Source organism: Hemitrygon akajei, chromosome 12, assembly GCF_048418815.1.
Source record: "Hemitrygon akajei chromosome 12, sHemAka1.3, whole genome shotgun sequence".
In the NCBI taxonomy this organism is placed as follows: Eukaryota; Metazoa; Chordata; class Chondrichthyes; order Myliobatiformes; family Dasyatidae; genus Hemitrygon; species Hemitrygon akajei.
The window spans coordinates 32,990,777-33,008,569 of record NC_133135.1 but is presented as its reverse complement, the minus strand read 5'-3'; the positions used below and the strand labels follow the sequence as shown (position 1 = coordinate 33,008,569).

Here is a 17,793-nt window from a genome sequence, read left to right as displayed (position 1 = left end):
AGCTTTACTGAATTGCTGACATGTTTTCAGTATAAGATTATGATTGCATTTTCCTTTAAAACAACACTGACATTTTCTTCAATTGTAGCATCTTATTTTAGTGTTTCTTCCATCATTTCCATTTCACCCCTGTGCATCCAATGGATGCATTTGCTAAATGGAGCCAAGTTAAAGGTCATTTAGTGTTGTCGTGTAGTTACAATTAAAAAGGGCTGGTTTGAAGCACAGCTAGATGCCTTCCAATTACTTTTCCAATATGTGCTTGAAATACAGTCAGCGTATATTTGTGGTCTTCTGCTGCAGCCCATCCACTTCAATGTTTGACATGTTGCGTGCTTGGAGATTTTCTCTGCATGTCACGTTGTAACTCGTATGAGTTACAGTTGTCTTCCTGTCAATTTGAACCAGTCTGGCCAATCTCCTCCGACCTCTCTCATTAATGAGGCATTTTCGACCACAGAACTGCCACTCACTGGATGTTGATTTTTTTTTGTTTGTTTTTCTTACTGTTCTCTAAACTCCAGACATTGCTGTGTGTGAAAAATCCTAGGAGATCAGTAGTTTCTGAGATACTCAAACTACCCTGTCTGGCACCAACGGTCACTCCATGGTCAAAGTCATTTAGATCACTTTTCTTCCTCATTTTGATGTTTGGTCCAAACAACAACTGAACCTCTTGACCATGCCAGCATGCTTTTATCCATTGAGTTGATTGGCTGATTGGATATTTGCATTAATGGTCATGTGTACCTAATGAAGTGGTCACTGAGTGTATATTACAAATATGTTGAAACAGTGACAGTGGAAACAACTAAAGTCACAGAGCAGACTTTTTTAATGATAAAATTATATAACAACTCAAAAGCACACCAACCTTAACGATGAGGATGATGGTGGGGAAAAGTGTGGCAAGAGAGATTTTCATTACATTCATTCAGTTGGATTTCAGAGCTGAAAGGCACTTTTAATCTATTTTGATTAATTGAGCTTCATTTTGACAAAAAGTTTTTGATCTGAATTGTTAGACCATAAGACGTAAGAGCAGAATTAGGCCCTTCAGCCCACTGAGTTTGCTCCGCCATTCCATCACGGCTGATCCAGATCCTACTGAACCGCATACACCTTCCTTCTTGCCATATCCTTTGATGTCCTAACTCTCCAGCAACACACACAAAATGCTGGAAGAGCTCAGCAGGTCAGGCAACATCCATGAAAATGAATAAACAGCCTTTCTATCAGGGCAAGACCCTTCATCAGGACTGGAAAGGAAGAGTGAGGAAGCCAGAATAAAAGGTTGGAGGGAGCAGAAAGAGGGCCATGGGTGGGAAAGGTAAAGGACTGGAAAAGAAGGAATCAGAGAGGAGAGGATAGTGCATCATGGGAGAGAGGGAAGAAAGTAGGGGCCTAGGCAGAGGTGATAGGCAGGTGAGAGGAAGAAGTAAGAGGCTAGAGTGCAGAATAAAAGAAGGAGGAAGGGGGTGGGGAAAAGGAAAAAGAGACTTTTTAAAAAATAACGAAATAGAAATCAATGTTCATGTCATCTGGTTAGATGACACCTAGACAGAATGAGGTGTTGCTGTTCCAACCTAAGAGTGGCCTCATTGTGATGGAAGAGGAAGCCATGGACTGACATATGGGAATGGGGATAGGAATTAAAATGGTTGGCCACCAGGAATTTCTGGATTTGGTAGTTGGAGCAAATGTGTTTGAGGAAGCAGTCCCCAGTTCGTGTTGGGTCTTTCTAGTGTAGGTAAGGCCACATCAGGAACACCAGATAGCATAAACCCCAACAGATTTGCAGAAGAAGTGTTGCTTCACCTGGAAAGACTGTTTGGGACCCTGAAAGGGCGTGGGGGAGGAAGTAGATGGGCAGGTGTAACATTCCTCTTGCTTGCAGGGTTAAGTGTCAGGAGGGATATTAGTGGGGAGGGACAAATGTCTCTTCTCCCCCTACCAATAACTTGTTGAGCAATTATTGCACTTTATTTTTATGTCAGATTTACTGCTTTTTATATTTTTCTCGCTGACCATCAAAGCTATGCTGGCAGTTTATAATCAATTTGATAAACTACCAAAAGTCAAACATTTTGGAAATTAGATATTTCCAAGCGTAATCAAAATGGGTGTCTTTTGGGCTCCCTGGATGTGTTTGCAGTAAAGTTCTACAGAAGTGGTTTGCCATTGCCTTCTTCTGGGCAGTGTCTTGACAAGATGGGTGACCCCAGCTATTATCAATATTCTAGAGAGATTGTCTGCCTGGTATCAGGTGGTGATACCCTGATCAAGGGGCTAAGCAGGTGCTGGCTAGCAGAGGGAAGGAGCACCTCACACCTCCTTTGGTAGAGACTGATCTCCAGCCTGCTACTCCGGGCCACTAGAGATTAGTAATTACATCACTTGGGAGAGGAAAGATTTGTGAGAAAACACTTAATTTTATTCACTTTTTGCCTCTGTTTACACTGATGCTTGTTTAGGCTTGCGTATAGCAAGTTTAAATTACCGTATCGGACTGTTTTCAGACACCTACCGTCAAGTTTGGGTACTTTATGGAAAAGGCTCACTTAACTATGAAGATGTGTTACTCAGCCAGTCATTAACAACAACTGGGGCATTACTTAGTCGCATTGAAAATCACTTTAACTAAATCAGACAAGACTAGAGGGTGGCTAGTGTTGCCCCGGTATAAGGGGAAAAGCTGGTAGTTGGAGTCCTGTTTGTGATGCCAGATGGATAGGCAAGATTGACGCACAATTGGCGATGTAATGATGTGCCACTACCTGCAGTAAGGTGCAGCCATGTAATTATGCAGTGTTAATTCAATTGTCAGCTGTTTGGTTTGCATTAGAAATTAGCAGATGTGGGCAAGATACTATAATTGATTCTTGTGTCCAAAATATTAAATATTGAATATTAACTGCCCAATAGTAAAATCCTTCTAGGCTTCTGTAAATATTTTTTACTTAATCTAGGATTTTTATTCTGCCACACATACGAGGATATTTTGGAGTCAATAATATCAAAAAAAGATTTAGGAATAAAAATTGGTAATGCTTGGAATAAATATAAACATTTGGGTAATACTATCATCTTAATAGCATTAATTTGACCAACCGATGACAAAGATAATGGGGACCACCTGGTAACAAGTTGCTTGATTTGGTCAATTAAAGGTAAAAAATTAACTTTAAATAAATCCTTATGTTTCTTGGTAATTTTATGGGTAAAATTGGAAAGTAAATCTGTACAAGAATTCTCATTGTTTTCTATTTTAGGATCTTCGCTTCCTTTTGCTTTATCTAAATTGAATAAACAAATAACCAATCCTATAGCTAAACACACATTACAAATATGGTTTCAATTTCGTAAATTCTTTGGCTTGAATAAGTTTATCTTATCAAGTCCTATTATATAACTTTTTTTGTCGGCCCTCTTTTATGGATCACGCCTTTGTATTATGGAAAACAAAAGGTATAACATGTTTTCGTGATTTTTTTTTAGACAATAGTTTTATGTCCTTTGAACAGCTATCTAATAAATATAATTTGCCTAAAACTCATTTTTTTTAGATACTTGCAAGTTAGAAATTTCTTGAATAACATGTTAGTTTTTTCTGAATTTATGTCCAATGGACATTACGGAAAAATTTTTAGCTCTGAATCCTTGCCAGAAGGGTTTAGTAGCCATCATTTATAATATGATCATGAAAATATAGCCAGAAGTATCAGGAAAAATTAAGAAGGAATGGGAAAAAGAACTTTGTCTTATACCCACTGAACAGTGGGAGAAGATTTTACAATTAGTCAATTCTTCTTCTATTTGTGCTAAACATGCCTTAATACAATTTAAGGTTGTACATGGGGCTCATATGTCTAAGGATAAACTTGCTCGATTTTATTCTTATGTTAATCCCACCTGTGACAGATGTCATTCTGAAGTTGCTTCATTGACCCACATGTTTTGGTCTTGCCCCTGCTTGCAAAATTATTGGAAAGATATTTTCGGTATTATTTCAAAAGTTCTGAATATCAAATTGCAACAGCATCCTATCACTGCAATTTTCGGTTTACCAATGGTGGATAATAGTTGTTTATCCCCCTCAGCTCGGCGGATGATTGCATTTGTTACGTTAATGGCTAGAAGATCTATCCTATTGAATTGGAAAGAAATTAATCCTCCAACCATAATTCAGTGGTTTTCTCAAACTATTTCTTATTTAAGTTTAGAAAAAATTAGAAGAGTTGTTTTTGACCCTTCAATTAAATTTGAAGAAACTTGGAGACCATTTATTCAACATTTTCATATGAGCTAAACTGACTTTTCCTAAACCTTACTTTTATTATCCTTAATTATTTGGACGGAGGTACGGAGTTATTGATGCTGCTGTGTATATTTGATATAATGCAATGGCCCATGTTGGTTAGGTTTTTTTTTTGGAGGGTTTTTCTTATTTACTCCTTTTTTTTTGTAATCACTATGAGTTTGGGAGGTTATTAGTATATGGATTATCATCTATTTGTATTTATACTTTAACCTATTAATTACGTATTCTCAAACTCTCTGTATCTATGTTTCTCTTATGTTTGTTTAAAATTAATAAAAAGAAAGTACCGGTAATTAGCAGATGTAGTCTGTGGGTTGTTAACTGAAGAGGTGAGCTCAGCATGAGATGTGGCTGAAAGCTAACAAACAATTTTGTACATTATTAAATTGTGGCAAAAGTTTATTAAAGTATATCCATTGATTTGAAAGCAGCCTGCTTGCTGTTTCCTCATTAGTTTCTATCCTTGCCTTCCTTGCAATTCACTTTTCTCGACTCCTTTCTTTAGTTACATTGTAATGGGATGCCAAAAGCTGGTCTAGCTTGTGGTTACTCTGCTCGGTGGGTAGATTACATTCCTGCCCTGTATGAACTGTTCATTTTCCTTCAGGTGTATTCCAGCTCTAAGCCGCTGAGAATAGGTTATTACGAGAGTGATGGATTCTGGATCCCCTTGGCCTGCATGAAGCGAGCTGTTATGGAAACCAAGCAGCTGTTGGAGGCGGCTGGCCACACGGTAGGTTTGCATCCTTATCATTGAGAAATCGCCAGTAGTATTTGGGAATTGAAGCATAAAAGTTGCTTTACTAGTTTATAAATTAACAAATCTATGATAGTTCAGTGGGATCTGAATTTTGTTTTGGTTCATGAAAGAAATTTGCCATTAGTACCTATTTGGTCCTGACTTCAAGGGGAATGGTCCCAGGTTTGAATCTGACTGGCTCCTTGCACACTTTCCATCCGTGCTGGATTGAGCATCGAGCCAGCAACTCTGCCTCATAAAACAACAGGCAAATGCTAAAGACAGAGTAATGTTACCGCCTGATGTGTGACAAGGTGCAGAAAGGACTAGCAGCAATCTTTTTGAGTGAAGGGAATTGTTTGGTGAAATTCTGCTTAATCCTTCCAAGCAGTCAGTCTCATATTTTTAAGTGTTTTGGATTTTTTTGTTTTTTTTTTATACAAGCTGTACATTTGTACTATTGGTAACACTCTGTCTGGAAAGGACAAAGATTAGTTGCAAAGAAAGCATAATTTCTTCATGTCTGACTGTTGAGTTGGAAATTCAGGGTTTATTTAAGAACAGCCATCTAGCTCAATTAAAAGATTCCTTTTATTGTACGCTGTCAAGACTACATCCTTGCAGTTTACATGAAAATGAGTCTACTTAATACATTTATTTTTCTAATAATGAAGTTACTTCCCAAGATATGACCATGTGGAACTAGTTTCGAGAAGTCTCAGTTAACAGATTTTAACAATAGTATTAAATAATTTTGGTTGGTAAGGGGATTTGCATTAACTTTCCAAAAGATTAGATTGTTATTCAAGATGTGTTAACTAAACCTGTTTTTTTTTTCCCCCCCCCAGCTGGTTCCTTTCACACCTTTGAAAATACCATATGCATTTAAAGAGCTTATATTAAAGGGTGTTGGGGCAGATCGTGGCACTACCATCCTGGAAAATCTGTAAGTCTCTTTGACAGAGGGATTGCAGAGATCTGATTATGTTCTTCTCTTTTATATGTTGAGTGTTTAACTTTCTTGCAGTTATACTCCAAATTTTAAGGAATTTGATTTTGCTGCTCAACATGAATGTATTTGCACATTAACCCATTCCAAGTAGCTATGAATTCACGGACCCCAGTAACTTTGATCAATGTCTGTCATCTGTCATAAAGACAATCAAATAAGGTGTCACCATTTTGGCATTATCTTGCGAGTCGGTATGGTACCCAAGCATGTAAAATCAAGGTATAAAGTTATACAATTGGGGTTTGAAATGTACTGCTGTGCCTTGTTGCTTTAACTAAATCGCTACTGTGAGAGTACTTCACCGGAGAATCACAAACTTCAAGAAGGTTGCTCACCATCTCCACCTTGAGGGACATTTGGAAGGAGCAAGAAATGTTGGCCTTGCCAATAATGCACAATTCCTGAAAGATATCCTGGACTAATCATGATATCGTTATTATCTTGACCAGGATCATTGAATTCCAAATAGTCCAGTTTTGGATTCCAACTCCATAAGAGAAGGAAAATGAGTAAATCAAATATGATGATAACATTGAACTTGTATTTTAAAATGCCTTTGGTAAGAGTTTCATTTGCTGGTGTGTATAGTCCAAAAGTAAGGGAAAGTGGTTGCATGAATGGATAGGTGGAAGGAAAACAAAGCAAAAGATGAGTGTAGGATGTTTCCTGAGTAAGATGGATGTGAGAATATATGCATCTTAGAACCAGTTGTATTTAAGACATATAGTCCATCGCTGAGTTCTGAATAGGTTCTGATCTAACAGAAGTACTTGCCAATTTTACTCATGTTAGAATATACACAAAATCACTCATTTTGGTAATAACATCTCCACTGTATTGTAATGAGTGATGCTGATGAGGCCAATTAATGCAAACATTTATTCTTTGTCTTTCCCTAACTATTTGCTGTGGTTCTGAATCGGGATGTCCCACCCACAATTACAGGCTTTGACAGTAAGCACTTAGACCGCGTTTTGATCCCTTGTGCAAATATGCATATAATTGAAGTGCCATTTCAAATGGACAAGGTCAGAAAAAGAGAAAGTAAATTTATGTTTTTGAACCTAAATTCATAAAAAATATGAAGTTAATGATATTTTCATGACCATGGGCCATTTTAGACAGCAAAGGTTCAAAGGTTCATTTTATTGTCAAAGTATGCATTCACAGTACAACTCTATCAATTTGTCTATTCCATATAGCCATTAAATACAGAAAGACCATGGGTGCTGATGAAAGAAAAGATATCAACTTCCCCCACCAGCCCAACAGCATGATAAAGAAAAGAAACAAAACTTGCCGATCCCAAAATCCACCTCCCCTTCCCCACAGCAAAAAAAATACAGTGACGATAACAGTCCCCGACTCCCTCACTCACTCATGGAAAATAACAGCCCCAGACTCCCTCACTCTCAGAAGGAACAGTGACAATAACAATCCCTGACTCCCTCTTTCACAGAAAAGAACAGCGACAGTAGCACCAAAACCCCCAGCCCCCCTTTACACACAAAAAAATTAACACATCATTCACCCACCAATCGGCCGCAAGAAAGAAAACACTGGAAAACTGGAGGAAACCAATGTAAAGTACAGTCCAATAATCACATAAATCTCAGAATATTGGAAACTTTTTTTCTGCATACAAGGAGAGCAGCTGAATGAACTGAGTCTGCTGACCTGGGTCCGAACGCAGTTCTGGGGTCAAATGTGCCGAACTAGCTGCTGACCACCTCTGTTGGGAGCCATCACTGACTCCCTCTGCATTCACCTCAATTCTTCAAAATTCTTCTCCACTTCGAGATGGAGTCGTTCACAACCCCGTGGCACGTCTCTGGTCTTTTCCGTGAGTCGGCCTGCGTCCTCGCTCTTTTTCGGGGGCCCTCCCCCCCCCCCCCCCCCCCACCCCATCTCTAAACTTCATGAGGCAATTCTCTGGACACAGCATAGTGGCAGATCCTTCGATCGAGTTCCAAACTGTAGGTCACAGACTCCACCAGTTTTCATAACACAAACAGGACAAAAAGAACAAGCAAAAGGTGTAGACAAAGTGAAATAATTGGAGAAATTTGCTATCTGGAGGATGTCGCCTGAGGAACTGTTGTTCACTGGCAACATCTTGACCAGTACAGCACAGTATGGGCCCTTGGTCCATATGTTGTGCCAACAATATAAGCTACTCCGCGATTAAGCTAACCCTTCCTTCCTACACAGCCCATACCTCTAACTTTTCTTACATCTATGCACTTATCTAAGAATGTTTTAAGTGTCCCTATTCTATCAGCCTCTAATATCATCCCTGGCAGTGGATTCCAAGCACTTTCCACTTTGAGAAAAATTTAACAAAAAACACTGTCCTTGCCATCTTTCCTAAGTTTCCTCTACTTAGCTTAAAAGGATGTCCCCTGGTATTAGCCATTGCTGCCCACTCTTTCTACACTACCATCGTCACCTTTCATCCTCCTTCACTCCAAAGGGAGAAGCGTGAGCTCTCCCAACCTTCCCTCAACCGTATCTAACTGGACTTTAATACTGATTTTAACATTGACTGATGTTTGGAAGCGGGCAAGGATCATTAATCCGGGATCAAGTTTAAAAAAAATTTTTTAAAAAAAATTGTTGAATTTAAATTATTTAAACTACTTTGGATTAAAGCAAATTAAAAGCATGTTGTGAAAAAAGTTTTAGAAATTGAATTTCCCTCACCTCTTCTCATCTAAGCTATAGGGCCAGGATTCCTTGGTGAAATAAATAGGGCTGTTGCTCCTACTCCAGTCCTGGCTAGCCAGAGGAAAGAAGAATCAGATTCTCCAATATTTATGCTAGTAGATGCTTGGTGGATCCAACCCAGTGATGGAAGTGCCAGCATCTGATATTTGTAGTGGATCCACTAAATCCAGTATTAACAGGTCAGGCAAAGATCCACATGCACTTCCTTCAACCTTGTCTGTGGCATTTGGACCTCTCTCGGTACGGGCTCCTCTGTCACAGAAACCACGCATAGACTGTTTGGGGTGGGGATGTCTCCTCACTGTCCGTAAAGGTCATCTTGAGCTTGCAGATGCAAATTATTTCAGCTGCCGTTTCCACTCTCACACCAACTGATTTGTCCTTGAAGTTCTCTGCTGGCAGGCCGAGGCTTAGTGCCAACTAGGAGAACATTGCTTCCTGTTCTGCCTGCACAGTCTGCAGCCCAGTGGTATGACACAAGTTCTGTTAACCCACTCCTACTGTGTTTTATTTTCCTCTCACTCTTTCTGATCCAACTACATTTTCTCATCCACTCACCCCCCTCGACCCTTTACCCATCCTTGTGCCAATCAGTTTTGTTCCCCCCACCCCCAGCCTGGTTCCATCTGCCTATGACCACCCATTGGTCTCTTGTCCCTTCTCCCAACTGATCTGATATGCCCATCATGCCAGCTTTACCCAATTTTTGCTTATCATTAAAGTGGTTAAGTTCCCAGGTTATTGAGAGAAGCAAAAGATAGCATTGCTGGGGCTTTGACCAATATCTTCATACCCTCATTAGCCACAAGCAAGGTTTGGTGAGTAGCTAATGTTGTTCCGTTATTCAAGCAGGGAAATGGATCATTTTGAGAAGTATAGACTGGCTGTTCCTCATTTGTGGTAGGGAAGCAACTGGAGAGGATTCTTAAGGACAGGGTTTGTGAGCATTTGGAAAACCATGGCTAGTTAGAGGCAATCAGTGTGGCTTTGTGTAGGGTAAGTTGTGTCTTAGTAAGTTGACTGAGTTTTTCAAAGAGATGATGAAAGTGGTTATTGAAAGTAGAGACATTGATGTTGTCTACATAGATTTTATAAGGCGCTTTTTACAAGGCCCCTCATGGGAAGCTTATCCAGAAGATTAGTATGCATGTGATCTATGGTGAATTGGCCATTTGAATTCAGAGTTGGTTTGCCAATAGAGGACAGAGGGCAGTTCTTGCTGGAACTTATTCTGACTGGAGGTTTGCGCCTAGTAGTGTTCTGCAGGCATCATGTAAGTGACCTGGATAAAAATATATATGGGCGAGTTAGTAAGTTTGTAGAGAATACAAAGATTGGTGGTTTTATGGATAGCATAGATGTTTGCCAAATCATACAGTGGAATTGTATTTGGTGGAAAAATAGCAGATGGAATTTAATCTGGCCCAACCTGAAGTATGAGGTCAAATGTAAAGGGACAGTTCACTGTTACACCATTGGGATATGTACATAGTGTAGGCAGAAGGGATTAGTATAGTTAGACATTTAATTACAAGTTTAATTATTTTGTCACAATGTTGTGGGCTGAAGGGTGTGTTCCTGTGCTGTACTGTCCTATGTTCTGTAGTGGAAACAATTATTTAGTATGAACTGGAGAATTTCAAATGTTGATAAAGAATATAATTAATCTACTGGTATTTGATGGGTATCAATTTTCAACAGTAGATGCTTTTACTGCCCACACATAAACAAAAGAGTACAACTAACTTTTATTCTATTTTGCATTCCTAGAAAAGTTGACATCCTTGATCCTAATGTGAAAGATATCTTTTATGTAAACACAATGCCTCGAATATTCGTGAAGATCATGTCCTTCCTTCTGAAGCCTTTTGTAAGTTTAAAAAGCTACTCAAGTATATTTTAACATTTATTAAAAGGTGTGAAGCAGAATGAAACCATGCTGGTCTATCATTATTATCTCCTCCTTGTGCCTGTTACTTGTGACTGGTTGCTAGTCAGACTGTTGGGTATTAGTTTGTAGTAAGGTTTGTGAGAATAGTTGTTAGTTGGAGTGCTTAATTACTACTTAAACCTTTTTCAGTGATAAATCTTAAAATTTCTTCCTGTTCTAGAGTCCGAGATTGGCAGATATCTTCAGGAACCTTTGTGGAATAGGGCAAGTAATCTGTATTTGATATTTTTCTCCTGAATTTTAGTACAGTATGTGGTTTTGAAATCAGCGAAGTCTCAGTGATTAACATTTCCCTGCGGGCTGAAGTTCTGGTTTAGTATTAATTCCTGGGGATGAGCTGTACTGCTCTTGTGAGGGATGGAAAGGAAATCCACGTCTCTGTGGTGAACAAAGAATCAGAAAAGGAATATGGATGGATATAGGGGTGAAGAGGCATGTTTCTAAGCAAAGACAATCTTGCATATGATTATTCTCACAGTTATGTTCTGTAACAGCACAATTGGAGCGGGTGGGACTGTAAAAAAGCTAAATGGCTGGATGTTTAATTAGTATGTGTAGCTGTTAGATGCAATTTTTTAAAAAATGGATGAATGGCAGTTTTGGTATTTGGCAGAAGCTAGAGTTTGATATCCGTTAAGTGGAATCAGAATTTCCGATATGGAGTTGGGGACCAAAAGTAGAAGTCACCAGCCACGTGAAAAGGGAAGAGGGATTCTTTTTTAATTTACTCCAGGGTCTCTTTTGTGTAGATTCAGAATTTGAAGAACATGCAGTTTTTGGATTGTGTGTCAGGGACTTCAGTGTCTAGTGCTGCAGGCAACCTTTGCTGCCAGATTACTGGTTCTTCTGCCTGAAAGATGCTTTGTGTTTTTTTTTGTAACCTGGCAATCTGGATATTTAATTCATTTAGTTTTTAAAGCTATTGGGTTGTAACGTAGAACATTGTTGATTCCAAATGTTCTATTTGCTTCAATTTAAATTCATTGAAGTTTTGTTTAGATGTTAATACTGCCAGACTACTCCAATATTAAGATTAATGCAGTTAATCTAAACTGCATATTCTATTCCTTTTGAGGTGAGACCCTCAGCATTTCTGCTTATGTTCTTGCAGATCAATCACTGAACTATGGAAGCACCATGTTGAAATAGAGGTGAGATCTGTTATTCTGTCCTTCGGAAATTGACCAAACTGTGTTCCGTTTTCAGAATTTTTATTTGACCTTTGTTATTGTGGATGGGGTCTTTGATTATGTTAGCAGAGAGAAATTTGGACAGTTTCTGTGATGTGCTGAGCTGTGTCCACAACTTTGTGGTCCAATGTAACAGTTGCCATACCAAAATGGTGGGGTTCAAAGGGCACATGCTTTCTGTGGATCTAGAGGCACTGGTGATGTTTCTTAGCATCTGTGTGTTTGAACCAAAACAGGCTATTGGGGATGTTCACTCCTAGGAACTGGGCTTTCAGCCCGCTTGATTTGAGCACCATTGACCTCAGCAGGAGTGTGGAGTGCACTGGCCCCCTTCCTGAAATCAAATGGCTGCCTCATATAAGCAACGTTCACAAGAAAAACCTAAATAAGATGTATACAAATTTTACAAAAAAAAAAATCACAATTGGAGCAAAAAAAAAGTCTGGTTTAGTGCAGAATGATCGAAGTGGTCATGGTGTTGCTAAACTAGTGATGAACATTGTGCTGGTTGGTTCAGGAACTGAATGGTTGAAGGGAAGTAGCTTTTCTTGAATGTGATAGTGGATCTCAAGCTTCTGTAGCTCATGCTGATGGTAGCTGTGAGAAGATGACATGGCCCAGATGTATTGGGGCGAGTCCATTGCACTCTGCACCACCTTGTACGCCTAGGCATTTAAATTGCTCTACGAGACTGATGCAGCCAGTCAGGATACTTTCCGCAATAAATCTATAGAAGTTTGTTACAGTATCCTGTAAAGCTCTACCTTTACTTCCTAAGAAAGTAAAAGGTGCTCCCCATCTTCCTCATGATTCTTGACCCAGGATAGGTAATCTGAAATGCTAATGTCCAAGAATTCAAAGCTGCTGGCTATTTCCACTGCTGATTTCCACCCCTCCCAGTGTATAATCACATAATCACCCTCCTTCCCCTTCCTGATGTCAACTATCAGCTCTTTAGTTGTCCTGACATTGAATGAGAATTGTTTCGGCACCAATCAGAAAACTTAAAACTGCTTTGAGAATCCACTTTCTTTCACTAGGACGCCTGTTTGCCAGAGGTGACTTGCCCCTTTACTTCCAGTGCCCAGTCATAACAATCAGTTTGTGAAACTACATTTGATGCCACTGTGCTTGTTGAGATTGTACCAGGTGGTGACCGAATTAATTGGAAGCTTACTAAATTTTATTCAGAAGCCAGCCTGCTCTTTCTGGTATGTCCACAGCCTTGTTTTTCTCTGCTTCTTGGTGACTAAGGACGTGCCCTGAAATAGCTACACAGTTCAAATGGCAAGTGTATTTTTGCACTATTCACTGCCCACTTTTCCCTGTTATCAGGGTCGAGGATGAGCTTGAATGTATCTGTATATGCAAAGCAAACTGTCACCAGTCAGCAGACTAAGTCTATGTGCTTTCCTAGGCTTACTGTGAGGAGTATGTCAACTTGTGGAAAAGCAAGAAGCTCGATGTTTTGCTCTGCCCAGCATTAGGTCCTGCCTTTAAGCTTGGATACGCTGGAAAGTTATCAGGTGAGTGAAGTTTTTCTGTAATGCCATGTTCCAGTGTCCTCATCCAGTCCCACCATTGTGGGATATTCTACAGATTCAGAGTAGGTTATTGAGTTCAAAAGTCAGGAGGTTATGTTCCAACGTTATAAAACTCTGATTTACATCTGGAGTATTGTGTATAGTTCTGGTCGCCTCACTATACGGAGGATGTTGAGACTGTGGAGAGGCTCCCCAGGATGCTGCTTGGTTTGGAGGAGATGTGTTATCACAAGAGGCCGGATAAACCTGTGTTGTTTTCTCTGGAGCATCGGAGGCTGAGGGGAGATCCGATAGAGGTTTACAAGATTGAGAGGCCTAGACAGAGTATCTGTTTCCCGGGGTTGAAAGGCCTAATGTCAGAGGGTATGCAGTATCAGAAGGTGAGATGGAGGATGTGAGAGGTTTGGTGTTCACTCAGTGGTGGATGTCTGGAATGTGTGACTGGTGGGGTGTTAGAGGCAAATACATTAGAAGCTTTTGAATAGGCAAATTGATGTAAGGAGGATGGATGATATGGACATGGTGTAGGTAGGAGGAATGAGTGGGTGTTTTTTGTCTTTTTAGCTGGTTAGGCTCAACATTGTGGGCTGAATGGCCTGCTCTTGTGCTGTATTCTCTTATGTTTGTATTGTCATGTATACTGGGATACAGTGAAATTCCTTGCTTACATCAAGCTCTAAGAGTAAACGATATATGTGTAATAACACAGTAACAACGTCGCAGTGCAGAAAGAAATGCTGAAGTGACAAGAATGGGAGTTATTTTAATTTAAGGGTTCAGCATCACTAGGAGGGAAATGAAGAAGGTGAATGGTTCTGACCTGACAGTAGTGAGGGGGAGTCTGTTTTAATCGCACATCGTACTAGTGATTTAGTTACATTTATGAAGATACAGATATCATACTTTGTTAAAGTTTGTTGTTATCATTCTGGTGAATTTAATATCTTCTCAACTTTTACAATGAGATTGAACTTTGATTGTTCAATCCCCAGTTCTGTACTGTCTAAACACTGTCTCTTCTGTTGGTGCCTCACTTACCCCCCCCCACAGTGTGTCTCTTTCTCATCTTGTCAACAATCTTTTTTTTTAAACATGCTTTTATTCTTAATAGACATTTTTAAATCATTCGCTAGTCAGAGAAGAGATTTGTAATTGAATGAATTAAAAATCGATGATGGGGCACAGGAAACCTGAGGTAGATCCTGCCCACAGTTTCACAGTGCTATTTGCTAATCAATGAAGTTGGGAACCACAGCTCACTGAGTGTTAATGATGGTGAGCACATGTGGGTCTGATGGACCAGCCCTTGACAATCATAGTTCTGCTCACCACAGTGATTTTTGAAGACAGAATCACCTTCTCTTGTAAATACTATCCTAAATACTCTATTTCAGTCACTTCTGATATTAAGTACTAAGTGTTTGTATAAAAAAAGAAGAAAATGAGACGTGCTATTTTCCTTCTACAGTTGCAAGCAGCTACAAGGTGATTTTCAACTTGCTAAATTTCCCAGCTGGAGTGGTGCCAGTTGGTACAGTGACCGAGAAGGATGAAGAGGAGCTGAAGGACTATGTTGGTTACTGCAATGACATATGGGACAGGACTTTCAAAAAGGTTGGTGCTTCTGACTGAAAATGTCTGAGCCTTGATTCAGAAATCTCTGCATTGAAGGGGTGATCTCAAAACCAATAAGTATGTGAGTATAATGTTTTACCATAGCTTTGATCTAATTCTGATGAGCATGATCTGAGATTAGATTGACGTTTTAACATTGATGGATATTGGAAACTTAAATTTCTCTGGAAAGAAGAGAAAGGGGTGGCTATGATGTCACTCTCTTTTTTGGGGAGCACATATGTCCCAGTCATAAAAGGAAAATTCATTGTATAGCTTTGTTCATCTGGGTTTCGGTAGATTGGAGTGCTTGAAAGGGCGTATGTAACTGGATATATAACATAATTAATGTTAACTGTTCCTGAACCAATTTGGACAAAAGGATGAAATGGGCAAATTTATTTTCTGTTATTGAGAGGCTAGAGAAGAAATTATTCCAATCTGCTTGTACATTAAGAGTAAACTGCCTTGCACGTGTGAGAATGAATTGGACCAGTTAACTCTTAACATCTTGAACTTCAAACCCAGCTGTTTACACTAGACCTACTCGTACACGGGTTGTCTCAGTACTCTGCCTCTCATAATCGTTCTGTTGGCTATGATTTGTTTATTGCTTTGTTCTACATTCTCAAGTAGTGCAATTGTCCGCCTAAAATGTATTAACAGTGTAACCAATGAAAGCTAATGGCTAATTTTACCCTTTATAATCTCATTTGCATATCATATTTTGTCTTATTTCAGGCGGTGGCAGGTGCTGTTGGCCTTCCATTAGCTGTGCAGTGTGTAGCTTTACCCTGGCAGGATGAACTTTGCCTACGTTTTATGAAGGAGGTGGAAAGAGTTACCCTGAAGAGAGGCATTTAACTACATCAGACTGGAACATCCTTTTAAATCAATACTACCAGCTAGGCCTTCAATGCAAAGGTTGCTTTGCTCAGGAAATGACAACTTTTTTTGGTAACCTGCAGGTTGTATAGGGTATTTGAAATGCATAATAATTTAAAATAAGCATCTAAAATGAAGCATAATCTACAGAAAAGCATTTGATCTGTTTTCTCCTCGGACATGTTTTCCACAGTAACAGATTTGAAATTTAATCAGGTGTCTTTGCCTAATGTTGGTGTTTGATATGAAGGGAAAAGTCTTCAATATGTTAAACAAATGGATTTCAGGCAATGCAATTGTATCAAACGTGTTTACTTTTCCAGTTCAACTATTTCCTTCAGTTGACGATGGAAAATGTTCAGTGCTGCATCACTATTGTGATCTAATAATCTGCTATCTAATGGCATCATAGTAATTTACTGACCTAAATCCAAAGGGTTTTGTGTTTAAGTCTTAAATCTGGAATGGAAATCCTGTTTTCTCTAATGTTCTTCCATTACTTCATCAACAATATAATCACCAGGCCATTTGCCATGACCAGCAATTTAATTGAACCAAACACACAGATACAGTAGTGACGAAAGCACATCAAGGGCCAAGCATTCTTCAGTGACTCAGTATTTGTCATTTCCCAAGTCAGGAATGTGAGAGAATGATCTTTACTTGTCTGGATGAGTGCAGCTTGATTCCATCCAGTACCCACCCAGCACCTTTAAAAGTCACTTATCCCATTGCCTTAGCATTGTGGCTGTCCAGGATACGCGGCAGCAGCATTTCCCTGACCTGCAGCAACGACCCTGAAGATGGACATCAGTTGTGTGGGAACCAGCTCCCACAGACGCCCTCCAGGTCTCGCATCTTTCTGAAACTGTGAAGTATATTTCCATTTCTTGACAGTCTGAATCCTGTTACTGGAAATTGTATCTTTGGCATGCCAGCCTGAGAATCAGAGTAATGTCTGCCATTTTTTAAAAATGTGGACTTTGTTTACAATGACATTGGATGTGAACACATTTGAGTGATTTGTTGGAAGAATTGGTTATCTGTGTCTGACCTAACTACCCTTCCTCCTCTGTGACTGATAATATGCAACACTCATATTATTTAATTAATTACCTGAAGTAAATTAATGTTGACTTTAATCCTGTTGTTTGTTCCACCTGCTTTTGTTTCCAAAAGCTGTGGAGAAACTTCATAATAATGTTTGTCTTCATCAAATAAAGCAATCTTCTTTTCCTTTGCTGCCTTCTGTCTCATTCAATCTTTCATCTTCACTCTCCACTTTGGTGATTAAATATATGAAGGCCATAATCTTGGAACTGATGTCTCTGGACCAGGAATTAAAATTATGGATCATTTTCTCTTGCAGATTTTCTTAGAGGGAATGATAGTAACTGACATCACATGTGTGAAGGCTGTGTCTGAGTTCAGCCATTGAGCTAACTAATCTGTGTTTAGTTCCCTGGACCAGTTTCTGCAACAATTGCTTCTCCTCTAAATCTCATTTCCATGGCCTTCATACTTAGTTAATGCTAACTCACATCAACTTGGTATTCCAGGTTATGGGTCTCATAATCTATAGTAACATGCACAGAAAAATAAACATCAAAGCCTAGGTATTGGACCTCACAGTGCACATAAAAGCCTTTTAAGCATGGTTTAATACATTAATATGCCTGTTGAAATCCTGCCCATTGGAGACTTGCACCAGACACTTGCAAGGGAGATTCTTTTCCACACAGCCCCTACCCCTACTATCCCAGTATGGTACGCAACGTTAAGACAGCATCGGCACGGACAACGCTTCACC

General features: G+C 39.4%; 1 protein-coding gene across 2 annotated transcripts in view; it reads left to right on the top strand.

Annotated features, from left to right (window-relative positions):
• The window catches only part of LOC140736855 (fatty-acid amide hydrolase 1-like), a 52,891-nt gene extending 35,671 nt beyond the window's left edge, over positions 1-17,220 (top strand). For both annotated transcript variants that reach the window (XM_073062850.1, XM_073062851.1), the window contains exons 8-15: positions 4,929-5,054; positions 5,909-6,006; positions 10,570-10,669; positions 10,911-10,954; positions 11,862-11,901; positions 13,358-13,466; positions 14,953-15,098; positions 15,840-17,220. In XM_073062850.1, the coding sequence (XP_072918951.1) occupies positions 4,929-5,054; positions 5,909-6,006; positions 10,570-10,669; positions 10,911-10,954; positions 11,862-11,901; positions 13,358-13,466; positions 14,953-15,098; positions 15,840-15,962 (786 nt within the window). In that variant the 3' untranslated portion in view covers positions 15,963-17,220. The remainder of the gene's footprint in view (positions 1-4,928; positions 5,055-5,908; positions 6,007-10,569; positions 10,670-10,910; positions 10,955-11,861; positions 11,902-13,357; positions 13,467-14,952; positions 15,099-15,839) is intronic.
• Positions 17,221-17,793: the final 573 nt, after the last annotated feature.